The sequence below is a fragment of the Mustelus asterias genome, unplaced genomic scaffold (genome assembly GCF_964213995.1).
Source record: "Mustelus asterias unplaced genomic scaffold, sMusAst1.hap1.1 HAP1_SCAFFOLD_615, whole genome shotgun sequence".
Lineage (NCBI taxonomy): Eukaryota > Metazoa > Chordata > Chondrichthyes > Carcharhiniformes > Triakidae > Mustelus > Mustelus asterias.
Window position 1 is genome coordinate 30,489 of NW_027590565.1, and position 26,695 is coordinate 57,183.

The 26,695-nt window shown below is 50.9% G+C and overlaps 1 protein-coding gene across 1 annotated transcript; it reads left to right on the forward strand.

The window, feature by feature from the left end:
• The first annotated feature begins 616 nt into the window (after positions 1 to 616).
• LOC144487140 (zinc-binding protein A33-like) lies at positions 617 to 20,908 on the forward strand. Its single transcript, XM_078205201.1, has 6 exons — positions 617 to 1,096; positions 1,179 to 1,274; positions 1,368 to 1,601; positions 2,144 to 2,166; positions 3,205 to 3,320; positions 20,134 to 20,908. Exons 1-6 carry the CDS (start codon positions 626 to 628, stop codon positions 20,676 to 20,678), a joined length of 1,485 nt encoding a protein of 494 aa, XP_078061327.1. The 5' UTR covers positions 617 to 625; the 3' UTR covers positions 20,679 to 20,908.
• Positions 20,909 to 26,695: the final 5,787 nt, after the last annotated feature.

Here is a 26,695-nt window from a genome sequence, read left to right on the forward strand (position 1 = left end):
CCGGCATTTTCTGTTTTTGCTCCGTCATCAGTTGATGTTTCTCTGGGTCCGGTCCCCGGGAGGGATACGTAAATATTTATAAAACCGCAAGTTATTCTTTCTGGAAAATAAACCAAACTTCACAGATCGAACCCTCTAAATATCTTCCCTGTCGCTGTTGTGTAAATTTCTCTTTGACATTTCGAGTACTTGATGTTTGAATGTGAGCGGCTGCAGTGATGAACACAATTCAGTTTCTGGATCCGGATCTCACACCGAGTTTCAGCAGAGTGGTTTTAATCGGCAGCGAGATCAGACTGGAGAAAAATTCAATGGAATCTCGATCCCGCCCATTTCAACCTCCTCCCTCCCTCCCTCTCTCTCTCCCTCCACTGTCAACATTCCCGGGAGACCAGCCCGCCTCCACCTCTTCTCCCCATTCTATCTCTCCATCTCCCTCTTTCTATTGGCAACATTCCCAGGAGCCAAACCCGCCCCCGACAGGGTTCAATTATTCTCCTCCGTTATCCTTCAGACCGCGCCAGTTTTTATCTCCAGTGTGAAAGTGGCGAGGACATGGCCCACTCTGTAATAATAATTCCCTGAGTGTTGCAGTGAACTTTACCGGGAAATAGCTGAACTGAGGATGTGCGGCAGTAACATCGAAACTGAAAGCGGTTTGAATCAGGAAGTGCTGAGAGTGAACATGGCTTCCAGAAAGCAGCTTCACAGTTTGACCGAGGAGGCAATTTGTCCCATTTGTCTCGATTTCTTCACTAATCCGGTAATACTGGAATGTGACCACAACTTCTGCCGCTCCTGTATCACCCAGTGTTGGGAAAAGAAGGAGATAAACTCCTGCCCGGAATGTAGAGAGGAGTTTCCGGAAAGAAACCTCAGGATAAATCGGGCCTTAGCGAATCTGGCCGAGAAAGCTCGACAAATAAAGCTAAATCCGAAAGAGAAGAAAAGGAAACTTCACTGTGAGGAACATCAGGAAGAACTGAAGCTGTTTTGTGAAACTGACAAGAAATTGATCTGTTACACTTGTGTAGTTTCGCGGGGACACAGAGATCACCGCTTCCTGCCTTTCGATGAGGCCGTGGAAATCTACAAGGTAAAAAGGAAATAATTGAAAACTAACAGCTCATTTTCCTGCTCTAACACTTTCATTCTGTGATTTTCTCTCCCAATCCTAGGATCAGCTGAAATCTTCCTTAGATTCTCTCACAGAGAAGAAATCGGCGGTTCGAGGAACGGAACTGAAACAGAAACGGAAGATTTCTGAAGTTAGGGTAAGTTCCCCCTCTGCTGATTTTATGGCATTTCAGTTAGTTTTGTTCCGTTTATCACAGGACAGTAATTATGTTTCACATTTCATTGGGCAGGAACAGTCGAGCAGTCTGCAGACCCACATCACATCCGAGTTCGCTAAAATGCATCAGATTCTCACGGAGAAAGAGCAGCGTTTACTCAGAGATCTCAGGGAAGAGGAAGAGAGGATTCTCGAACCAATGGAGAAAAACCTTCGAGAGATTCAGGAGAATTTAAATTCTATTGAGGAGAAACTCTCAAAGTTGCAGAAACAGATGGAGCAAAAAGACGAGCTGATATTTCTGAAGGTGAGGGAATATATTGCGGCTCAGTTCAGGGAAACTTCACACAGTCACTAAATAACTGATGATAACTGTGGAATTAATATAGAATTTACTGAAAAATAGTAACCGAATTGAACAGAATTGTGTGTCCCTTCCTGAACGGTTTTCCTGCTGTCTCTGAACCAACGGCTCCCACACTGTCTGCAGATTCCCGGGAATACCTGTAACCTCCTGAGAATGAGTTTCTGCATCTTCAAACTTGCTTTGTGATTATTTCTGTGTTTCCCAAGTTTAATTTCCTCCTGGAACTCCCATTGTATCCAGTTCCAGTTCCATGTTGTGAGTGTGTGGGTATGTACGGTGTGTGAGAGTCACTGTGTCTGTGAGCGGGACTGATGTTCAATTCCAGTTTATTTGACTCTCCACAATCTTCCTTCCAAAATGCATCACTTTACATTTCCGTGTGAAATCTCATCTGCTCTGAGTCTGCTCATTTCACCAGCCTGTCTAACTGTTCCTGAAATCTGTTACTGTCACCCTCACTGTTCCTGATTCATTTCTTTCAGGAGGAAGCTTGTCGGGAGAGAAGGTAGGACATGTTCTTTCTTGAAATCCACTGTTTGTTAAAATAAACTCAGTGAAGTGTTATTTTCATTTATTTATTGGTTGTTGACACAACATTAAACAGTCTGTCATTGGGGCATGCAAATTCGGTGTATTGTTCACAGACCAGAGTTTAAAAATAACCACTTTATTACAGTGATTTTTCATAACTGCTACAATATTGTAATAAATAACCGGGAAGTGTAATTAATACAATCTGGTTCCCAGGCCGGAAGTGATCACTTGCCCGATGTTGGCTGTTAGTGTCTGTGACCTTCCCACTGACCCTGAGAGAGCCGCATGGTCCATGTTTCCAAGGAGTGGGTCACCCATGTCCCTGCATGGAGCCTGACCAACCCGAGAAAGTCTCACGTTAAACGGGGAATGGATTCTAATTTTACACTAAATACAAACTGGCTCTGTGTCCTTAACAAACACAACAGTAAACACTTGTATTCATATAGCACCTTTATTGGAAATGAATATCCTGAGGAGTTTCACAGGAGCGTTATAAAGTAAATTGACACAGAGCCAAATAAGGAAATATTAATCCGGATGACAGAGGTGGATTTCAGAGAGCGTCTTAAAGGACGAAAGAGAAATAGATAGATAGAGAAAAAGGGAGGGATTCCAGAGCTCAGGACCTCGGCAGCTGAAGGTCCAGCTCCCAATGGGGGATTGACGAAAATCAGAGATGTTCAAGGTGCCGGAAGGAGAGGAGAGCAGGATTCTGGGAGAGTTGTGGGGCCCAGGGATTGCAGAATTGGATATTCAGCTTTGGGATGTTTTCAGCCTTTGTCTTTGTTCTACAAACTTTGTTTATAATACAGCAGGTGGACAGGCTGAATGTTAATCACTTCCTGCAGTGTGTGATGGCTGTTATCAGTTTTTGAACCTTTTTCAGGACATGGCTGTTTCCACTCTCTGCTCCTGAATTTATAAGTTATCTCTTTTTCAATTAAAAAAACAAGATTATCATTTCACTTTGGACATTTTCTTGCATCTTTTTTTTAAACATTTACAGGATTAGTGATGGTGAGCGCGCACTCTCAGTATTTGATGCCGCCCTGTCTATCGGGAAGTTCAAAGACCTTTTCCAGTGCACAGCGTGGAGAGAAATGATGAAACCCATTATTCCCGGTAAAACTCATATTAATTTTCCTGATTATCAATCCAGTTGTGAAGCAACTAAACAGGCTTTAAGATCCCAGATTAAATACTCACATTTCCACTTGTTAATCCCTGGAGTCTCCCGTACTCATATTTATCTTTCTGTAGGTTCCTCTGGGTAAGTGTCTGAATGTGGAGATGCCGGCGTTGGACTGGGGTGAACACAGTAAGAGTTTTAACAACACCAGGTTAAAGTCCAACAGGTTTATTTGGGAGCAAATACCATTGGCTTTCAGAGCGCTGCTCCTTCGTCAGATGGAGTGGAAATCTGCTCTCCAGATTTCCACTCCATCTTTCCACTCCATCTGATGAATGAGCAGCGCTCCGAAAGCTAATGGTATTTGCTACCAAAGAAACCTGTTGGACTTTAACCTGGTGTTGTTAAAACTCTTACTAAGTGTCTGAAGCCATCAGCATTGTGTGTCAAAGCAGTGAAGGGATCTGTATAACCAGAGGAATAGAGCATCAATCTCAGGATGTGAAATAGAATTGCTCTAGGATTCTGGACTGGTCTCCCTGTCATTCTGGGAAACATTTTTTTGAAAATCATCGTTTATCAGGAAGACATACAGACATTTGAGAGCAAGTAATGAGTGGTAGATCATCTGTTTGGTGGAATTGGACACATGAATCAAGAGGAGGGACTGCAGAAACTGTGAGTCTGCAGTGGATAAGGGAGGGACTGTGATGATCTTATTGAAATATTCAAGGTTCAGAACAGAAAGGAGGATATAAATATCCACACGTTTAACACAGTCACAGAGTCTGGATCAAAGTAGGTATAGCTTTAAATCTAGAATAGGGAGGGTGACAGGGCAGTTTGGGTTGAGTAAGGTTGAGTTTTGGAGTGATTCCATTGAGTTACTGAACCAGTGAACTCACTCTATGAATTTGATCAGAGGCTCAATCCATTCTGAGGGCTGACCTTCAGAACAATATCACTGTCCTGTTTCCCACTGGTTTGCAGTGTGGGAAAATGTTCTGTGGTTCCTGAAAAGGGAACGGGGACAAGAAATCCTCATGAAAAACAGCGGGGGCGAGAGAGAGAAAGGATCAGCGAGAAACAGTAAGAAAAATAACTCACCTCCTGGTCACAAAGAAATCATCAAAAGCTGCCTTCATTCTCGCAGTGTGAGCCGAAATACTTCAGAAGCAGTGCAATAATTTTGAGGAACAGTCAGTGTTTGAATGTAGAAAATGAGAAAACCAATTTCCAAACAACAAGATCACAGGAACAGCATTGTGATCATGATGGAGTTTTCTGTTTTGATGATGTCATTTGCGGTATATAGGGCAGGAAACAGAGCAAATAAACACCTTACATCGTTTCCAATGGGGTTTCCAGTGGTCCCTTTAAGACCAGTGATTAGTCCATTCTACAGACTGTTCCTCTAGGTGGGGCATCACCATTCAATCGAAGATCAAGATTGTATGGAGTCTCCTGGTATGCCAAATGCCTCCAGTTTGTACAAACAGTGAGACTTCTCCTTATATTTAGTGTGGGAACGCTGGATACCAATTTTGAAGCTGCTATATTATTGTGGGTGTTTGATCTCTGCCATTCTTGATATTCTGATCAATCGTCTGACCTGCCATTCATCTTTGCGCAGTGATATACATTTTTCAGGAATTTGGTGCTTTCCTTAACTTCTTTCGTGAGCCACAGATGGTGGGTTCTCCCATTGGGGATTTTCTTTACATTCAATATTCTTAAATCACCTCTTAAATATCTGCCATAGCTTGTCTATCAGTGTATCCCCAGGCCCGGGGTCCCAGTTCACTGCAACTAGCTCAGCTTTCATGGCCAGATAGTTGCTCCTATTTAAGTTTAAAATACTGATTCCCTTTCAAACTGGAATTCAAATTCAATCATATTGTAGTTACTGCTACCGAGGGCAGATGGACCGAGCAGTGCCGACAGCAAACTATATGTCACATCCAGCCTCATGATGAGAATGGTAAAAGACCCCAAGCTGCACAATATTTTTAGCAGCTCAGTAGACAGGGTGCTGCACAGATACACCTAATCAAGGCCAGGCAGGTCCGCCTGTTCCAGGATAGGATTCCTGTTTTGTCCTGAGTGTTCACAGTCAGATTGAATGATCTGCAGCAGGTATAGAGGTTATGCTTTATTTATACAGAGCATTGGAAACACCAGAACATGAGCACTGTTTAAAGGAAACACCAATTGATTCCTACTCTCATGTTTTCTGTCCATTTATCTGTTATTATTCCATCAAATTTCTAGTGCACTAAATTGTTCACTCATCTTTTGTGTGGTCTTAATCAAAAACTTTCTGAAAATCTAAATATTCTACATCCACCATCTTTACCTTCATTATTCTGCTAGTTGCATCTTGCACAGTGGCACAGTGGCAAGCACTGCTGACTCACAGCACCAAGAACCCGGGTTTAATTCCGGCCTTGAGTAACTGTCTGTGTGGAGTTTGTACATTCTCCCCGTGTCTGTGTGGGTTTCCTCCCACAGTCTAAAGATGTGCAGGCTAGTAGATTGGCCATGTTAAAAAAAATGCCCTTTAGTGTCCCAGGATGTGTTGGTTAGATGGATTAGCAATGGGAAGTGTTTTGGGTTGCGGAGAGAGGCCTGGGGAAGATATTCTGTCAGAGTCAGTGCTTAAAGGGCCAAATGTCCAACTTCTGCAGTGGATTCCCTTTCATAAGTCCATCTTGACTCTGCCCAAATTTACCATTATTTTCTACCACATTCTTTGTTAAAGATTCTTGCATTTTCTCTCCGACTGATGTCAGGCTAATGAATCTGTCATTGCCCAGATTCTCTCTCCCTCCTCTCTTAAACATTGGGTTACATTTACACCTTCCAATCTGCAGGAACAATTCCAGAGTCTGTAGAATTTTGAAAGATGACCACCAATGCATCTATTTTCTCTTCACTCACCTCTTTCAGCATCTGAAGCCTGAGAGAATTATCTACTTTAAATCCCATTATTTTCTCTACTATTAGTGTTACAAGCAAGATAAGAGTAAGAATCTTACAGTTCCTCATTAATACCAGTCCATTTATCATCTATTATTTATGGGAGATTTTTGATGGTGATCATTGACATTTGGGTGGATTATTGAGAATATTTGTGTGTTCTGCCTTGGTCATTTAATTTAATATGAAGTTTGTGGTGTGTGTGACCACAGATTCATGCTTACCTCATGTTAATTATTTATTTTAGAGTATAAGTTATATGGTATTACTGTTTGACTCTTGAACAGTAAAAATATTCTTCACTTCACCGCTTATTCTAATTCAGGATCGCGGGGAATCAGACTCTATCCCACAAGGCATTGGGCATCAAATACAGTACACCCAGAACAGGACACCAGTCTATCACAGGGCATACACTCACACACAAACGAAGGGGCAATCAACCATGGCCAATCCACCTAACTTGCACATCTTTGGTCTTTGCGTAAAAACTGGAGCACCCAGTGAAATGGGGAGAGCGCACAAACTCCACACTGACGCTCAAGGCCGAATTGGAACCAGGATCCCTGGAGCTGTGAGGCAGCAGTGCTTACTACTGTGCCACCTCTAAAATGATTGTGTTTCTCTCAAATTAGGGAATCTGATGACGTTACCTATCGCAAAGGCCAGTGGCACACTGGAAGATTGGGAAACTTCTAACGATCAACAAAGGGTCACTAAAAAACAGATACAGAGAGAACATAGACATAGAACATAGAACAGTACAGCACAGAACAGGCCCTTCGGCCCACGATGTTGTGCCGAGCTTTATCTGAAACCAAGATCAAGCTATCCCACTCCCTATCATCCTGGTGTGCTCCATGTGCCTATCCAATAACCGCTTAAATGTTTCTAAAGTGTCTGACTCCACTATCACTGCAGGCAGTCCATTCCACACCCCAACCACTCTCTGCGTAAAGAACCTACCTCTGATATCCGTCCTGTATCTCCCACCACGAACCCAATAGTTATGCCCCCTTGTAATAGCTCCATCCACCCGAGGAAATAGTCTTTGAACGTTCACTCTATCTATCCCCTTCATCATTTTATACACCTCTATTAAGTCTCCCCTCAGCCTCCTCCGCTCCAGAGAGAACAGCCCTAGCTCCCTCAACCTTTCCTCATATGACCTACCCTCCAAACCAGGCAGCATCCTGGTAAATCTCCTCTGCACTCTTTCCAGCGCTTCCACATCCTTCTTATAGTGAGGTGACCAGAACTGCACACAATATTCCAAATGTGGTCTCACCAAGGTCCTGTACAGTTGCAGCATAACCCCACGGCTCTTAAACTCCAACCCCCTGTTAATAAAAGCTAACACACTCTAGGCCTTCTTCACAGCTCTATCCACTTGACTGGCAACCTTTAGAGATCTGTGGATATGGACCCCAAGATCTCTCTGTTCCTCCACAGTCTTCAGAACCCTACCTTTGACCCTGTAATCCACATTTAAATTTGTCCTACCAAAATGAATCACCTCACATTTATCAGGGTTAAACTCCATTTGCCATTTTTCAGCCCAGCTTTGCATCCTATCTATGTCTCTTTGCAGCCTACAACAGCCCTCCACCTCATCCACTACTCCACCAATCTTGGTGTCATCAGCAAATTTACTGATCCACCCTTCAGCCCCCTCCTCTAAGTCATTAATAAAAATCACAAAGAGCAGAGGACCAAGCACTGATCCCTGCGGCACACCGCTAGCAACCTGCCTCCAATCCGAAAATTTTCCATCGACCACCACCCTCTGTCTTCGGTCAGACAGCCAGTTACCTATCCAATCGGCCAACTTTCCCTCTATCCCACACCTCCTCACTTTCATCATAAGCCGACCATGGGGGACCTTATCAAACGCCTTACTAAAATCCATGTATATGACATCAACTGCCCTACCTTCATCAACACACTTAGTTACCTCCTCAAAAAATTCTATCAAATTTGTGAGGCACGACTTGCCCTTCACGAATCCGTGCTGACTATCTCGGGTTAATCCGCATCTTTCTAAATGGTCGTAAATCCCATCCCTAAGGACCCTTTCCATCAATTTACCAACCACCGAAGTAAGACTAACCGGTCTATAATTACCAGGGTCATTTCTATTCCCTTTCTTAAACAGAGGAACAACATTCGCCATTCTCCAGTCCTCTGGCACCATCCCCGTGGACAGCGAGGACCCAAAGATCAACGCCAAAGGCTCTGCAATCTCATCCCTTGCCTCCCACAGAATCCTAGGATACATTTCATCAGGCCCAGGGGACTTATCGACCTTCAGTTTATTCAAAACTGCCAAGACATCCTCCCTCCGAACATCTATTTCCTCCAGCCTATTAGCCTGTAACACCTTCTCTTCCTCAAAAACATGGCCCCTCTCCTTGGTGAACACTGAAGAAAAGTATTCATTCATCACCTCGCCTATCTCTACTGACTCCATACACAAGTTCCCACTACTGTCCTTGACCGGCCCTAACCTCACCCTGGTCATTCTTTTATTCCTCACATAAGAGTAAAAAGCCTTGGGGTTTTCCAAGCACAGATAAAATTATGAAAGTGCAAAATATAAAAAGGGACAGCAAAAGCCTCTATAAGGATGTAAAGTGAAAGAGAGCAGCGAAAGTGAATGTTGGTATCTTGGAAAATGAGGCTGGGAAGTTAATGCTGGGAAACACAGAAATGGCTGAGATCCTCAATCAATGTTTTACCTCAGTTTTCACGATGGGGGACAGGAGCACATCCCAATAGCAACAGCAAATGCAGAGGTCATAGAAAGGGAGCAACTTGGAACTATCCTCATCACCAAGGAAAAGGAACATAGGAACATAGGAATACGAGGAGGCCATTCATCCCCTCAAACTCGCTCCGCCATTCAATAAGATCATGGCTGATCTGTGGCCGACCTCCATGTACCTGCCCTAAGCCCATATACCTTGATACCCCTGCTCAATAAATGTATCTCAGACTTCAAGTAGGATGGCACGGTAGCACAGTAGTTAGCATCGCTGCCTCACAGCTGCAGGGACCCAGGTTCAATTATGGCCTCGGGTCACTGTCTGTGTGGAATTTGCACATTCTCCCTGTGTCTATGTGGGTTTCCTCCGGGAGTTGTGGTTTCCTCCCACACTCCAAAGATGTGTGGGCGAGGTGGATTGGCCATGTTAAATTGTCTCTCAGTGTCAGGGAGATTAGCAGGGTAGATACGCAGGGTTACAGGGATAGTTGTTGGTGCAGACTTGATGGGCCAAATGGCCTCCTTCTGCACTGCAGGGATTAAACTTAACAATTGAACCAGCATCCACCACTGTTTGAGGAAGAGGGTTCCAAACCTCCACCACTCTCTACATGTAGAATTGTTTTCTCACATCTCTCCTGAACAACTTGGTCCTAATTGAGATTATGGTCCCTGGTTCTACCATTTTGGTCGGAAAAATACAAAGGCAAATTATTAGTGACCTGGGCGTCCTCATGCATGAACTGCAAAAAAAAACTAGGATGCAGGTATAGCAGGTAATAAGGAAAGCAAATGGAATATTCATATTTATTGTTAAAGGAATAAAACATAAAAGTAGTGAAGTGTTGCTGCTATTGTGCAAAGCATTTGTGAGACCGCACTGAGAATATTGTGTACAGTTTTCATCCCCTTCCTTGAGGAGGGATGTAATTGCATTGGAGGTGGTTCAGAGAAGGTTCACGAGCTGGAGATGAAGGGTTTGTTTTGTGAAGAGAGGTTTGCCAGTTTAAGCCTATACTCTCTGGAGCTGAGAAAATGTGAGGAGATCTAATTGAGGTGTACAAGATGCTAAGGGGCAGTGACAAAGCAGACTTCGAGCAGATGTTTCCTTTTGTGGGGCAATTTAAAACAAAAGGTGATAGTTTTAAGATATGGGGCGGCAGATTTAAAACACAGAAGAGAAGAAATTACAGGGGCGATTCTCCCATTGCAACACACATGTTTTTTGGAGGGCCGGGTCGTGAGATGCACGTGGCGGCCATTTCGCGGGTTACCCGCGAGCGTTTACGACCCATGCTCATCTCCCAACCGGAGACCAGGACCGCGCTGAAAACCGGCGTGCCGCTGATTTGCATCATTACCGTACTTTCGCGTGACATTATCGGGATCGACACGACAATCTCCGCCCACGTTAACGTCTCCCACCTCTTTGGTATGATGTCACTTTGACACGAATCAGAGTAGATATATAAAAGTCTCAACCTGATGCAGCAGCCTTGAACTGGTGTGAGGAGGGAAATGCTGTGAGCAGAGTGCGGGGGATGTTGTAGGCAGGCCCTGGAGATGCTTGGTGGGCTTCCTCCTGCTGTCTTCAGGTGCTGGCCTGTGGACCAGTGATATCTGGGTGAGAGGGGTGGGGGCTTCTACTTTCTCAGAACTCTGTGGGCGAGGATCCCTGAAGGAGTCCTGCTCAGCCTTCCCCTCCAGGGCAGCGCTGTAGCTCAGTGAGTGCAGGTCCCTGAAGGAGTTCGGATCAACCTTCCCCTCCAGGGCACTGTGCAGTGGCATTGTCTTGCCGCGGGGTGTGGTCAGGGACTACACTGAGTGCTGGGGTTCCGGGTTGGGACAGGAGTGCACCTTGTGCTGACTGAGGTCTAACCAGATGAAGCAGTTGCTGCTCCAGGCCGAGGTGCCGAGGTTCAGACATGGACTGCATGGAATCTGCTGTCACTGGGCACCCATCAGCTAATGATTTGCAGTCTGTCCCTTCCCTGTGACACGGACCAGCAACACATGCCTGTAACGGATGCTGCAGTTGCACACATGGCAATGGCACAAGGGTGCGCAGTGCCCACGGCTGCACACCGACCTGCATAATCTGTGCCAGCAATTGTCATGATGGGAATCTCACACAACCGAATTGGGTCACGCATGGCACCATGGATTGTATGGTGTTGCCAGCACCCACAAGTGGGTGAACTGCCCCAAGTGAGGGATTGGGGTGGTGCTGGGCCTATGCAGCCAATGACATTAATCCGTCATTTTATGCTCCTTCCAAGCCCCAGTGTGCAGATGGATCTCAGACTGATCGATTTGCAGCTGGCCATTAGGTGGCGGCGGAGGAGGAGGAGGCGGCTCAGGAGATGGCCGGTGTGGAGACCACCGCAGGAGCAGCCACTACCAGTCCCATAGGAAGGAGGGCAGGGGGCTGCCACTGAGGGTTGGGAGGTGGGTGAGCAGGCTCCCAAAAGGGTACACAGAAGGCGGAGGGTGCTGAGGACAAGGAGGTACAGGCCCTGCAATTCATTCGAGGCCCTTTCAGAGGAGATGTGCTGTTGCCCACTGCAGCACATTTGTGAACCTGCACCTGGCACCTCAGGGGAGGGGCGTCCACCCTCTCCCTGTGGACGTGAAGGTAACAGATGCCTTGTCGTTTTCACTTCTGGCTCATTTCAGGCACCCAGTGGTGGCCTCGTTGGGATCTCCCAGGCCTCCGTACACAGATGTGTGCAACAGGTCACTGATGCCCTGTTTGCCCGGGCAGGGCAGTGCATAAACTTCAATGTGGGCTGTGCACAGCAGGAGGCCTGCGCTCTAGGCTTTGCTGCCATTACTGGGATTCCCAATGTCCAGGGAGCAGTGGACGGGTCACATATCCCCTTGCAGGCCCCACATGCAAGGCTGCAGCAATTTGTGAACAGGAAAGCGTTCCACTCCCTCAATCATATGTGACCATCTAATGAGGACCATGCAGGTCGATGCACGCCATCCAGGGACTGTCCATGACAGATTTGTCCTCAGACAGTTGGACATCCCTGGCCTCTTTGAAGACCAACCCAGGCGTCCAGGATGACTATTGGGCGACAAACGTTACCCGCTAAGGTCATGGCTGATGATGCCTGTGCGGAGGCCCGAGACCGAGGCGGAGACCCGCTACAGTGAGGCCCATGCAGCACCCGGTCCATCATAGAGCGGTGCATCATCCTGCAGAAAATGTGGTGCCGTTGCTTGGACCGCCCTGGGGGGGCCTCCAGTCTGACCCTGTGTGTGCCTCACACATTATAATTGTCTGCTGCCTGCTGCACAACATCGCCCAGCAGCAGGGAGACCAGCTGGAGCAGGAGGAGGAAGAGGAGGCGGAGGAGCGGCGAGGGGGTGAGGTGGACGTCCTGCCATATCAGGAGCCGGAGGAAAGAGGGCGGGCAGCGATGGCAGGTGTCCGGCAGGGAAGGGCAGCGAGGGACATCTTGATTACAGCCCGCTTCACCGAGCTGGTGCTGTGCAGTGAGGGGGCTGCAACCACCACACATCCACCACACCCCAGGAGCAAGTGCAGCCGCTATTCCCCCTCCAAACTGACCTGGGCCCTCAAACCACCACATCACCCTTCCCCAGCCTCTCTCATCCCACCACCCTATCCCCCAAAAACATCCAAACCTGTTAATGTGCCTGGGCTGGCAATGGTTGCAAGTCTTGGTTGAAGGCTGGAGGATGATGATGACTCGCTGTTGTGCACACTGGGATGCTCTCTCTGGTGCCACTCAAGTCTGATTCCTAACCTGTACTCCAAATGCACGCTGCCACCCTGGCCCACGTAGCTGTAAGGGTTGGGGACACATGTTTGTTGGACAATTGGTGTTGGGGAGGGGGGGGGTGGGGGGTGGGGTGCTGCTCTCTGGACATTGGCAATCCCAGCAATGGCAGTGAAGCCTAGAGCCCGGGCCTCCTGCTCTGCAAGGCCCATATCGAAGTTTATGTACTGCCCTGTCCGGACAAACAGGACATCAGTGACCTGCCGCACACATCTGTGCACGGAGGCCTGGGAGATCCCAACGAGGCCACCACTGGGTGCCTGAAATGAGCCAGTAGTGAAAAATTCAAGACATCCGTCATCTTCACATCCACAGGGAGCGGGTGGCCGCCCCTTCCCTGAGGTACCAGGTGTGCAAGCACCTTGCACCAAGAGTCTGGTGGATGTTGGGGAAGGTACGGCAGGCACTCTCTAACATGTGGCTGAGTCTCCAAGGCGCAACAGACAGCACCTCCATGCAAAGGAATGGGGACCACTCAGCACTTTGGGGCGGAGGGGGCGGAAGTAGAGACACATTACTCACAGCTGTGAGGTGCAAATAAAAGTTTATTGTGCTTTTAACGCTCGTGACGAATAAACCCTGATTACTGGTGACCTTCACCTGGGCTCTCTTAGTGAACTACAGCTTTCTAACTTTGTGTGGTCTCCTGCTTCTTCTTGGTGCTACTCCAGGATGCACATTGGAGGTGGTGTCCAGCTGTGATGCACGTCCTGTTCCCTGTGATGCCCTTCGCAGATGTCCTCTGGGTGGCTGGGACCTGGAGGGCCCCAGCTGACTAGCAGATGACACTGTTTCAGTGTCACCCTGTTCCTCTAGCTGGCCCTGAGATGCCCCGGTGTGAGGAAGAGGGGAAATCAGATGGTCTTGGGACGTCCGGGATCTCCTGGGTGGAAGGCCCCAGCATGGCTCGAGCCTTCCTCCTCCCTTGAGGTGCCCAGAGGCCCCAGGGACATTCCATGGGATGCCAGGGTAGCTGGACTGAGCTCCAGGAACTCCGGCGTCACCTGGCTCTGCCAGTCCTGGAGGCTCAGGTGCTTCTGCTCCATGATCTGTGATCCCTCAGCCCTGGCCTTCTCAGACTGGGTCAAGCTCTGGAGCCCCTCCACTGCAATATTCTGTGAGCAAGCCAGGCTCTGGAGCCCCTCAGCAGTAGCCTTCTGTGACTGGGCCAGGTTGTCGAGGCTCACGGGCATGGCCTGCTGTGTCTCCAGAATGCCAGCGAGAGTCCCAGCCATGGGCAGCAGTTTCAGCCCCATGCCCCTGACACTCATGGCTAAGGAAAGCTGTGCCTCCTGGATGCCGTCAACACCCTTGCTCGTGGCCTGCTGTGTCTCCAGGATAGGCTGGACCCTGTCACCCATGAGGACAGACCCCTGGGCCAGACTTTCCACTGTGGTTGCAACACTTGCAGTGTTGGCCTGGTTCACACGCTGTGTCAGCACCACCTCCTGCAACAGCACTCTGTTGGACTCCCCTAAACAGCTTTGCAGTCGCAGCATGGTTGCTGACAGCCCTTCCACAACCCTCCGTGTTTCCTGATGCATTTCCACCAGCCTTGGCCCCAAGGCTCGGTATCTGGCTTGGAGACAGCTGAATCCTCGCCTTCGGCAGACCTCCGTGTGCCTGAGCCCTCGGATGTGCATCAGTATCTGTGATGTGCTCACCAGATAGTGACCCAGAAGCCTCAACACGAAAGATACCCACTGTGGTGATAGTCTCTGTGTTGGTGGGTTGTGTGGTAGATGCCGGTGCAGTTTCAGTGGTGCTGTCCTCAGAGGATTCTTCAAAGCCTCCCTCCGAGGTGTTGTCCAGGGGGGTCGTGGGCAGTTTGCTCCAGAACAGCAGGGAGGTCGCCAACACCCAAAGGGCCGGGTTCCTCTGGGTCCAAGACTGCAATAAAGAACACACATTAGGGGAAGGGAGGTAAAACATTCTATGCAGCATCACACCTACTTCAAGGAGAACCTACGTTGAGGGCGACACTTATGCTCACTTGCAAACTGGATGCCGACCTGGCTGTCCGTCACCATTCTGGATGAACCATCTCCCCCTGCCAGTTCCATGGCACGCTCTTCAACGCTGGTCAGATGCTGCAGGTCACCACCAGTCTGTGCCCTCACATGGCAGTTATGTATGCTTTTCTCCTGTAGGAGCATAAGGTGTCTAGCAAACATTAATATATTGAAATGCATGGTGTGTAATGCGTGACTGTGTCTCGGGAGTTGTGCTGGCAGTTGCGGGGAAAAGGGTCACCACTGAAGGGTGCTCGTTGAGGGATGGGGGGAAGGGGTTAGATTCTGTTCCTGGGGGAAGGGTGCCTTGTTGAATGCCCTTCAGGTGTCTAAGCAGGGTTTGAGATCTGTGCCAAGCATGTGCGGGGTTCCAAGTGGGAAGCTCACTCACCCTTGCTGCTCAAAGAAGGTCGTACAGTTTTTTCTGACCCTGCCGGCCAGAGCACGGTGTCAGGCTCCTGGCATTCACCACTTCTGTCACCTCCTCCCACAATGCCGTGGCGGCTGCACCCCTTGGGCGAGGCCCCTGGCTGGGGAAGAGCTGCTGACGCCTCTCCTCCATGGCATCAAGCAGGCGCTCTTGGTCGGCCTCAGCGAATCTTGGGGCTGCTTTCCTCGAATGTATCTTTGTGGTGTGACTGGCTGTGTGTCCATTCCTGCAGCTTATATACAGCTCTCGGAGGGGGGGTGCAGGTGCAGTGGCTTTGGCCAGTCAAGGGCCAGTGGGTAACAAATCCTTGAGAGAAATTTTGAAGGCTGCTTTCAATTGAATGTCATGCATCCCTCGGGGTGCTGATTGGCTGCCATTGTGGGGGCGGATGGGGTCGGGGGGGTGGGGTGGGGGGTGCAATACTCAGGGCTCCTAATCGATAAGCTGCTGTGTTCAGGGCAGGTGCAATATTCAGGACTCCTATTCAAGAGAGGGAATGCTCGCAAGCTGGGTTTGTGCATGGCAGCAAAACACAAGTTCTCTGCAGGGCAGCAGTGAGGTCAGTATGTTCAAGGGATGGAGGGATGGGGTATGCGCATCATCCAGATCCGTGGGGCATGGGGTGAGGAGGCAGCAATGTCTGTACGGGGGGAGGGGCGGCAATGTCTGTCCAGAGGGGGCAGCAATGTCTGGATGGGGGGCAGCGATGTTTGTATGGGGGGGCTCAGCGATGTCTGAATGGGGGGGGGGGGTCAGCGATGTCTGAATGGGGGTGGGGGGGGGCAGCAATGTCTGGATGGGGGGGCAGCGATGTCTGTCGCGAGGGAGGGGGGTGCCAGCGATGAGGCCAGTGATGTCTCTATGGTGGTTGTGGGGCCAGTGATGTCGGTGGGGGGGTGAGCAGGTGGCTGTGGGGGCCAACAATGCCAGCAATGTCTGTGGGAGGGTTTTGGGGTCCAGCGATGTCTGCGGGGGTGGTTGTGGAGGCCAACAATGAGGCCAGCAATGTCTGTGGGGGGGTTGTGGGGTTCAGCAATGTTTGTGGGGGGGCTGTTTGGGCAAGCAATGTCTGTGGGGGTTGGAGGGCAGTGATCTGAGTGCTGGAAGGACTTTTCAGTGATCTTCCAGAGATGTGCGCATGCACGGGTTCCCGCTCATCCTGCCGATTTCAGACTCTTTGGTGTGAATATGCCTCGCCCCCCAGCATTTAATGATACTCATGGTTGTGATCTCGGCAATGCACTGAGTGTGGGAGATTCGGGTCTGAAGTTGCACTGAACAAACAGTCGTGGTTTAAACCAGTTTTCTCGCCAATTCAGCATTCTTGGGAGAATCGGCCCCAACTTCTCTGAAAAGAGTCAGGAGTCTGTGGACTTCCCCACCCCAGAACGTGGTGAATATCCAGACTTTGGGTGAATTTGAGGAAGAGCTGGACAGATTTTTAATTAGTTTGGGGTTGAAGGGTTGTATTGAAGGGACAGGAAAGTGGAGTTGAGGCTGAGACGAGATTAGCCATGATTGCATTAAATGGCGGAGCAGCTCAAGAGGCTAAATTGCCGACTCCTGCTCCGAGTTCTAATGATTTATACTCTTAGTAAATAACTGGGATTTCAAATTTGCTCCAAGAACTAAAACATGATTGTTCTTATTCTAAACATTACCAAATATAAAGGTCTCATCCAAGATCGTAACAAATTTGGGGTCTGATCTGGTCTGGTATTGTACCAAAAGAAACTGCAGAACTCTCGGGTACAGGGGGAGCTGGATGTCCCGGTGCATAAATCATAAAAAGTTAGTCTCCAGGTCCAGCAAGTAATTAGGAATATAAATAGGATGTTGGTATTTATTGCAAGGATACTCAGGTATAAAAATATGCAATTGTTCCTGCAGGGGTACAGGACCTCAGTGAGACCATATCTGGAGTAATGTTTACTATTTTTATCCCCTTATAAGATCATGAGACCATAAGACATGGGAACATATGGAGGCCAGTTGGCCCATCAAGTCTGCTCTGCCATTTAATGTTCCCATAACTGATCGAACAGAGGTGTTTTCTCCTCACCTCTGTCTTAAGTGGGTGACCCCTTACTCTGAGATGATGCCCTCTTATCCTAGACTCTGCCACAAGGGGAAACAACACCTTCGCGTCTATCCTGTCAAGCCTGCTGAGAATTATGTAGGTCTGAATAAAGTCCCCTCTCAATCTTCTAAACTCCAATGAGTACAGGTCCAACTCACTTACCCTCTCCTCATAAGAAAATCTCTCCATACCTGCAATCAATCTAGTGAACCTTCTCTGGACTACCTCCAATCCCAGTATATCTTTCCTTCGATAAGGGGATCAGAATTGCTCACAGTATTCCGGCTGTGGTCGAACGAGTGCCTTGTACAGATCTCCCTATTTTTCTACTCCATTCCATTTTAACTAAAGACGAATATTCCACTTGTCTTTCCTAATACCTGCTGAACCTGCATGCTCGCTTTTTGTAATCAATGCACGAGGATCCAGAAATCCCTGTGAGCTGCAGCTTTCTGCAGTCCTTCTCCATTTAAATAATATTCAGCTTCTTAATTCTTCCTATCAATGTGCATAACTTCACATTTTCTTACATCATGTTTCATCTGCCAAGTGTTTGCCCACAAACCAAACCTGTCTGTTTGTAGACTCTTTGGGGGTGACATTACCATTGCGCCCCACCGGCTGATGGGCGGAGCGAGCTGGTAAGATCACGAGAGCTGAGAAGTCAGGTTCGCACCCGATTTCTTGCCTCACGCGATCTTACAGCACCGGGTATCCGGCTCGATAAATCTTGCACCTGGAACAGATGCAAGGATAAATGTATTATTTAAATTTATTATAATACTAATTTAAATGGAATAAGCGAGCCTGGGATAGAATTGTCTGGGATCACTTGCCTGTGCGGCCACGCTCCGGCGCGATCACGTATTGTCCCCCATCAATCTCTCCTTCTTACCTCGGTATTTTCCACAATCTCTCTCTCTGCTTCACCACAATCATTCCCTCTCCCTGTCATTCACTCATCTTTCCCTCCCACTCTCTATCCCCATTCTCAACCCACTCTCCATTTCAGCCCCTTCCCACTCGCTCTTTCATGTTCACATACATTCTGCTCCTCCTCAAAGAACAGTAAGATCAATAGGTTACATTGGAAGAGCCATTTGAAGAGTGGGAGGGGGTTTTGGAAAGGAGAGAGACAGCTGGAGAGGTTAAAGAACTCTGCTTGCCCCCAGCCCAGCAACGCATACTACCCACATTCCACCCCCCGCCACCTCACAGCCCCCCAGCAACACACACTCTTCATGCCCGCCTCAGGCCCCCAACAACACACACTCCCCATATCCCTCCACAGACCCCCAGCAACACATACTCCCCACATTCCCCAACCCACAGACACCCAGCAACACACACCCTCCACATTCTTGCACCCCCACAGAGCTCAGCAACGCATAATACCCACATTCTCCCCCGCAGAGCCCAGCAACGCACAATCCCCACATTCTGCCCCCTCCCCACAGTCCCCCAGCAACATAAACTCCACATTCCCCAACCCACAGACCGCCAGCAACACACACTCCCCATACCCTCCCAGTCACCCTGCAATGCACACTCGCCACATTACCCCCCAACAGTTCCGCGGCAACACACTGCCCACCCCTCGCCCCCACGGACCACCAGCAACACAGCTGCCCTCATTCTCCCCCTGACCCCATTCACATACACAAATCCAGAATCCATGCAGTCGTGGCCCCAAACCGCTGCTTTACACGTCCTGAGGCAGCAGCACTGCCACTTCAGATAGTTTCCAGCCCATCCCCCACCAGCAATGGTCCTTGTTGCTCTCAGCTCTAGGCCCCAGAATCAGCGGTAAGACCTGAGATCAACGCTCAGGCCTGGGTCCATGTTGAGAGCCCAAAGTCGAACCCTGTGAACAACAACAGCCCCCCCCCGACACAAAACGCAAAATGGTCAAAATGAAACAATGCCCCCTCAGCAACACAGAGCTATTTGAAAGCAGAAACCTACCTCCTCGCTCACCCTCTCTGAATGCGACTGTGAAACTTGAGGTGTTTTCCTCACTGATTCCAGCTGCAGCGAACGAGGTGGTTGAGGAGGTGAGCTGGGACGATTGGGAGTGAAGCTCGCTAATTACATTGCGATGAATGCAAAATATGCAAATTTATGTTTCACTCATTTTGGGCAGAGTCCCGATCGTGCCAATTTTTAAAATGGTAAAACGAGAATGGGTGCGAAAATGGGCACCATTCCAGCCAGTTGCATCATGCCCGATTTTATGACTTTTTTCCACCACAAAATGGACGCAACGAGATTGTTAAATTCTGCCCATACACTCCACCTTGTTCTCTCACAGCCTGCCACAATATCTGCCACCCCATTGCTCTCCATATACTGCATCTCAAACCTTCATGTTCTCACTTGCCGTCTCCCTCATGCTGCTCTCACTCTCCCTCTTTACGCTCCTGCTCCCTCTGCTCCATCTCGCTGCTGCCCTGTTTTCTCTGTTCCCACTTCACCCTCCACATCCCTTCTCTTTCTACCTCTATCTCACTTTCACTCCCCACCTTCCTCACCTGGCCCTCTGCTCTCCACTTCTCTTCCTTCCCCCTTCTCTCCATGTTCCCATCCCATTCTGCTCCCACTGTCCCCTACCCCTCATTCTCCCCTCCCCCTCACAAACCTCTCTCCGCTCTTCCTCACTCCTCACACTCTCTCCCCTCCCCACCCCCTCTCTCTAAATCACTGACTGTGTTATTGTAACTTTCCCCCAGCTCCAGCCTCTCTGACTCTGGATCCGAACACAGCGAATCCCTGGCTCATCCTGTCTGAGGACCGGACCAGTGTGAGACTCGGAGACAAACGGCAGCCGCTCCCTGACACCCCGGAGAGGTTTGATCCCTGGCCCTTTGTCCTGGGATCAGAGGGATTCACATCAGGGAGACATTACTGGGAGGTGGAGGTGGGGGAGACAGAGTGGGATCTGGGAGTGGCCCGAGAGTCTGTGAACAGGAAATGGGGAATCTCCCTGAGACCTGAGTCCGGATTCTGGATTGTGGGGCTGTTTCCCGGAAGTGGTTATTTTGCCCTCACCTCCCCCTCACGGACCCCCCTCACCCCGAGTGTGAATCCCCGGAAGATCGGGGTTTTCCTGGACTATGAGGGTGGACAGGTGTCATTTTACAATGCGGACAACATGTCCCATCTCCACACTTTCACCCACACTTTCACTGAGAGAATCTTTCCCATCTTCAGACCGGGATCGAATATCGGGAAAAACTCGGCGCCGCTGACAATCTGCGGGGTTAAAGGTGACTAACAGATCCATCCCATAATTTCACACCGTCTCCCTGCCTCCTGCCAGCTGTAAACTGATGGAACCTGTTCATATTGTGGTTATTATATAGAATTATAATTTACATTGGGGGCTCCATGGTTACATTTGTAAAATGATTCTTCAAACAAAACAATCTGAGAATCACTGGAATAGAAACAGTTTTTCTCAAAGATTCCACAGCTCATCATTAAATCCAAGAAGCAGAAACTCTACATGTTGTTTGTGTCGTCACTGAGTGAGGGGGCGGGGTTCCGGGGAATGGAGAAGCCGATTGGCCGGAGCTCCTGTCACTCTGCGTGAGGAAGGCGGGATCACGGGGAATGGAGAAGCCGATTGGCCGGTGCTCCTGTCACTCTGAGTGAGGGCGGCGGTATTACAGATCCCTCGATGGTGATTGGTTTGAACCCCCGTCACTCAGCGTGGAAAAGCGGTTTCTGGGGAATCTGAAAGCCGATTGGTCAAAGCGCCTGTCATTCAGGGTGAAGGGGCGGCCCTCCTGCGGATTGGGGGAGCGGATTGGCCAAAGCCTATTGGCCAACGCGGCTTTCATTCTGATGAAGAGGCGGGTTTCCTGAAACTCGTAAACGGATTGGCCAGAACTGCTGTCACTCTGAGTGAGGGAGGCGGGATTCCGTGGAATGGGGAAGCCGACTGGTCAGAGCTCCTGTCACTCAGAGTGAGGGAGGCGGGTTTGAGAGGAACGGAGAAGCCGATTGGTCGGTGTGGTGTCATTTACATTGAGGGAGGTGGTTGCGGGGAATGTGAAAGCTCATTGGCGGTTCCGCCTGTCAATCAGAGAAGAAGAGGGTTTTCTCGGCATCCGGAAAGCGACTGGTCAAAGCTCCTGTCACTGAGATTGAGGGAGGCGGAGATCATGAAACCTGGAAGACGATTGGTTGGTCCTCCTGTCACTCTGGGTAAGGGCTACCGGTTTCCGGTGCGTCCGAAGGCGGATTGGTCAAACCGTCTATCCGTCACAATGCAGGAGGCGGGTTTCTGGAAAATGTGGAAGCGGATTGGTCGGAATCCCTGTCAATCAGGTGTGTTTCCGGGTCGGAGCCTCAGGTCTTGGGCAGTTGTGTCGGGAGTTGGAGCCGGTGGGAGCGAGTGATGGCGGCAGCCGCCTGATTTCATCCTCGGGGTGGAGATATTATTGACAAGTTTTGATTCTTGTTGTTATCATTCACTCGCTGGAAGCGTCATGGCGACGGATTTAGTGAGTGAGCTGGAGAGTCGCTTCTTCCCCGGAAACCTGCTGAGCAACGAGGACTGGGGTAAGGAGGAGGGGGAGGGAAGAGGGAGCAGAGGAGGGGGTGAGGAGAGGACTTCAGTCCCACGCTCCTGATCTACGGACACCTGGTGCGGAGAGGGGAGGGTCGGGATGGCGACTTCCTCGTAAACCTTCCCCCTTCCGGAGGAGCTCAGGCCTTTCACCTGGAGCAGGACCAACCTCCTCTACTTGGGGGCCCATCTCTGCCCAGCCGAGGAATCCTGGCCGGCGAACTGGCGGGAGCTGGAGGCCAAAGTCTCCGCCCGCCTGAATCGCTGGACAGGACTGCTCCAAGTGCGAGTTCGCGTCATAAACCAGCTGGTCGCCTCCATGCTGTGGTACCGGCTGGTCCCTTTGACCCCTCCCGCTGACTTTGTCGCCGATATCCAGAGAACCCTCCTGCGGTTCTATTGGGACAACCGACTGCACTGGGTCCCTGCTGCGGTTCTGCATCTCCCGCTTGAGGAGGGCGGACAAGGTCTGGTGTGCCTTCGCACTCCGATAGCGACCTTCCGCCTCCAGGCCCTGCAGAGGTACGTTTACGTTGAGCCCCCTCCACGATGATGTGCCATGGCGACGTATTTCTTCCGCCAGTGGCACGGCCTCAATTATGACGTGCAGCTCCTGCATATCGAACTGGGGCGTGCTTCGACCGCCCTGCAGGTGTTGCCCGTCTTTTACCAGGACCTCCTCACTGTCTGGAACACTGTCGCCTCACGACGCAGCTCCCCCCCCCCTCCCCCCCCCCCCCCCCCGCCAGGAGTAGCGGCTCTCGTGTGAGAGCCGCTGCTCAGGAATCCGCTCCTCCAGCCGTATGACTTCAGGTGGCTGGCGGAGAGGAGGGCTGTGGACGCCGGGGTGACCAGAATCGGGGATGTGCTCGATGGCGGAGGGGCGGGCTGGATGAGTCCCCGCGTGCTGGCTGAGGCCGCAGGGACGACCGTCCGGCACGCGGCCAAAGTCATCCTCGACCTTGGGACGGTTGTGCTCAGCCCCGAAACTGCACGCAAACTCGAGACGGCGCAGGCGTGCGGTGGGATCCCGCCTGAGCGTTCCCCTGTTCGGACGGAATTCCACATTGGCCCAAAACCTCAACCCCCCTCCCTCGGTGAGGTGCCCCACAGCCTGAGCCACCTCGGGGAAATGTCCTCCGTGCCTTTTTCTACCGCACGGAGGCATTTCCTGTGCGGGCTGCTGCTGCACACCTTCCACTACCGCCTCCTCGCCTGTCGCCCGGATACACCTTGGCGGGCCTTATTGCCGCCGGGCGGAGGAGGTCCCCGCTGGAGGTCCCTCTACAGAGGGATCTCCCCCAATTACGTCGGGGACCTGGGGTGGAGGGTGATGCATGCAGCAGTGCCGCACAACCGTAGGATTCACTGGTTCACGGGCTCCGAAGACTGTCCTTTCTGCGGCCTTGTGGAGTCCGTGGACCATGTCTATGTTGTGTGTCTTAGGCTGCACTCCCTTTATGTTTTCCTAAAGAACCTTTTATTGATGTTTTGTTTGCACTTCAGTCCCACGCTCCTGATCTACGGACACCCAGTGCGGAGAGGGGAGGGTCGGGATGGCGACCTCCTCGTGAACCTGCTCCTGGGCCTGGCGAAACGCACCATTTACCGGTCCAGGCAGCGGGCGATCGAGGGGGCCGTCCATCCTGACTGTCTTCCCCTCTGCCGCAGCTACGTTCGCGGCCGTGTGTCCCTGGAGAGGGAGCATGCGGTGTCGATGGGCGCAGTTGACGCCTTCCTTGCCCGCTGGGCACCGCAGAGGTTGGGGTGCGTTATCGACCCTAATAATCACATTTTAATTTGATGTTTTTAAGTTTCCTTTGTACAACGATTTCTGTTTGGGCCGTTCCCCCTCCTTTTTGGGGAACTGCCCCTTTTACTTTGTCCTGACTTAATCTGAGTTTGTTTATTTGGTTTGACCTAAAAAGAGGGCAACGAGGACTGGGGTGAGGGGGAGGGAAGAGGGAGCAGAGGAGGGGGTGAGGAGAGGACTTCAGTCCCACGCTCCTGATCTACGGACACCTGGTGCGGAGAGGGGAGGGTCGGGATGGCGACCTCCTCGTGAACCTGCTCCTGGGCCTGGCGAAATGCGCCATTTACAGTTCCAGGCAGCGGGCGATCGAGGGGGCCGTCCATCCTGACTGCCTGCCCCTCTACCGTGGCTACGTTCGTGGCCAGGTGTCCCTGGAGAGGGAGCATGCGGTGTCCACGGGCGCGGTTGACGCCTTCTGTGCCCGTTGGACGCCGCAGGGGTTGGGTGCGTTATCGACCCTAATAATCACATTTTAATTTGATGTTTTCAAGTTTCCTTTGTACTTTGATTTTTGTTCGGGCTGTTCCCCCTCCTTTTGGGGAGCTGCCCCTTTTACTTTGTCCTGACTTAATTTGAGTTTATTTGGTTTGACCTTGAAAGAGGCTCAGGTGTGTTTCCGGGTCGGAGCCTCGGGCAGTTGAGTCGGGAGTTGGAGCCGGTGGGAGCGAGTGATGGCGGCAGTCGCTTGATTTCATCCTCGGGGTGGAGATATTATTGAGAAGTTTTGATTCTTATTGTTATCATTCACTCGCTGGAAGCGTCATGGCGACGGATTTAGTGAGTGAGCTGGAGAGTCGCTTCTTCCCCGAAAACCTGCTGAGCAACGAGGACTGGGGTAAGGAGAAGAGAGGAGGAGAGGGCAGGGAGCAGAGGAGGGGGTGAGGAGAGGAGGAGGGGGGGTGAGGAGAGGAGGAAGGGGGGTGAGGAGAGGAGGAAGGGGGGTGAGGAGAGGAGGAGGAGGAGGGGCGAGGGTGAGGAGAGGAGGAGGGTGAGGAGGGGCGAGGGTGAGGAGAGGAGGAGGAGGAGGGGGTGGCGAGGAGAGGAGAGGAGGAGGAGGAGGGGGCGGCGAGGAGAGGAGGAGGGGGGGGTGGCGAGGAGAGGAGGAGGAGGGGCGGCGAGGAGAGGAGGAGGAGGGGGTGGCGAGGAGAGGAGGAGGAGGAGGGGGCGGCGAGGAGAGGAGGAGGAGGAGGGGGCGGCGAGGAGAGGAGGAGGAGGAGGGGGCGGCGAGGAGAGGAGGAGGAGGAGGGGGCGGCGAGGAGAGGAGGAGGAGGAGGGGGCGGCGAGGAGAGGAGGAGGAGGAGGGGGCGGCGAGGAGAGGAGGAGGAGGAGGGGGCGGCGAGGAGGAGGAGGAGGGGGCGGCGAGGAGAGGAAGAGGAGGGGGAGGCGAGGGGAGGAGCAGGAGGAGGAGGGTGAGGAGAGGAGGAGGAGGGGGAGGGGGAGGAGGGGCGGCAAGGAGAGGAGGGGGCGGAGGAGGAGGAGGAGGTGGAGGGGGCGGAGAGGAGGAGAAGGAGGGGGCGGAGAGGAGGAGAAGGAGGGGGCGGCGAGGAGGAGGAGGGAGCAGCGAGGAGAGGAGGTGGAGGAGGGGAGGAGGAGGAGGGGGCGGAGAGGAGGAGGAGGAGGGGGCGGCGGAGGAGAGGAGGAGGAGGAGGGCGGCGAGGAGAGGAGAAGGAGGAGGAGGGGGCGGCGAGGAGAGGAGGAGGAGGAGGAGGAGGGGGCGGCGAGGAGGAGGAGGAGGAGGGGCCGGAGAGGAGGAGGAGGAGGGGGCGGACAGGGGGGCTTGAGGATGGGGCGGAGGGGGGTGAGGAGGGGGCGGGCGGGGTGCTTTGTTAACTATAGCTTCGGCATGGAGGGACCAGGACAAGTTGTTGATGACTGGACACCGAAAAACTTGAAACTCTCGACCATTTCCACTTCATCCCCTTTGATGGAGACAGGAGCATGTCCTCCACTACGTTTCCTGAATATCTCTTTTTGTAAACTTTGTCTTTCTCCCACAATTTGTGCCTCCATCTATTTCTGTGTTGTCGGCAAATTTGGCTGTAGTGCATTCGCTTCCTTCCTCCAAGTTATTAATACGTGTTATAAACATTGGCAGTCCCAGCACTGATCCTTGTGGAACCTCACTGGCTACAGGTTGCTCACCTGAATAATAATACCTTTCCCCACTCGCTGTTTCCTGCCCATTAGCCAATTCTCTATCGATGCCAATATACTAGCTCCAACACCATTAGCTCTAATCTTATGAATTAACCTTTTGGGAGGCACCTTGTCGAACGCCTTCTCCAAGTCCAGATACAATACATTCCCTTTATCCACTCTGGTTGAGACTTAGAAACATAGAAAAACTACAGCACAAACAGCCCTTCGGCCCACAAGTTGTGCCAAACACGTCCCTACCTTCTCGACCTACCTATAACCCTCCATCCTATTAAGCTCCATGTACTCATCCAGGAGTCACTTAAAAGACCCTATTGAGTTCTCCTCCACCACCACTGACGGCAGCCGATTCCACTCGCCCACCACCCTCTGTGTGAAAAACTTATCCCTAACATCTCCGCTGTACCTACCCCCAGCACCCTAAACCTGTGTCCTCTCGTAGCAGACATTTTCACCCTGGGATTTCTTGGATAATGCTAATAAATTTTTCAGACATGATTTCTCTTTCATGAATCCGTGCTGACTCAGCTTGATTAGATTATTATTTTTCCAAATGTCCCCCTGTTACTTCCTTTGTAATTGATTCCAACATTTTTTTCAACAATACATGTTCGATAATTACCTGCTTTTTGCCTCCTTCCCTTTTTGAATAGCGGTGTCACATTGGCAGTTTTCCAATCCTCTTGTACTTCTCCAGGATCCAAGAATGTTTTGGTACATTACAATCAATATAGCTACTTCATTTCGC

Excerpts from the sequence above, each read along its gene's own strand:
- LOC144487140 (XM_078205201.1), top strand. The coding sequence starts at position 626 with ATGTGCGGCAGTAACATCGAAACTGAAAGCGGTTTGAATCAGGAAGTG. Across the intron at positions 1,097-1,178 it reads AGGCCGTGGAAATCTACAAG|GATCAGCTGAAATCTTCCTT; the intron begins GTAAAAAGGAAA and ends TCCCAATCCTAG. Across the intron at positions 1,602-2,143 it reads ACGAGCTGATATTTCTGAAG|GAGGAAGCTTGTCGGGAGAG; the intron begins GTGAGGGAATAT and ends CATTTCTTTCAG.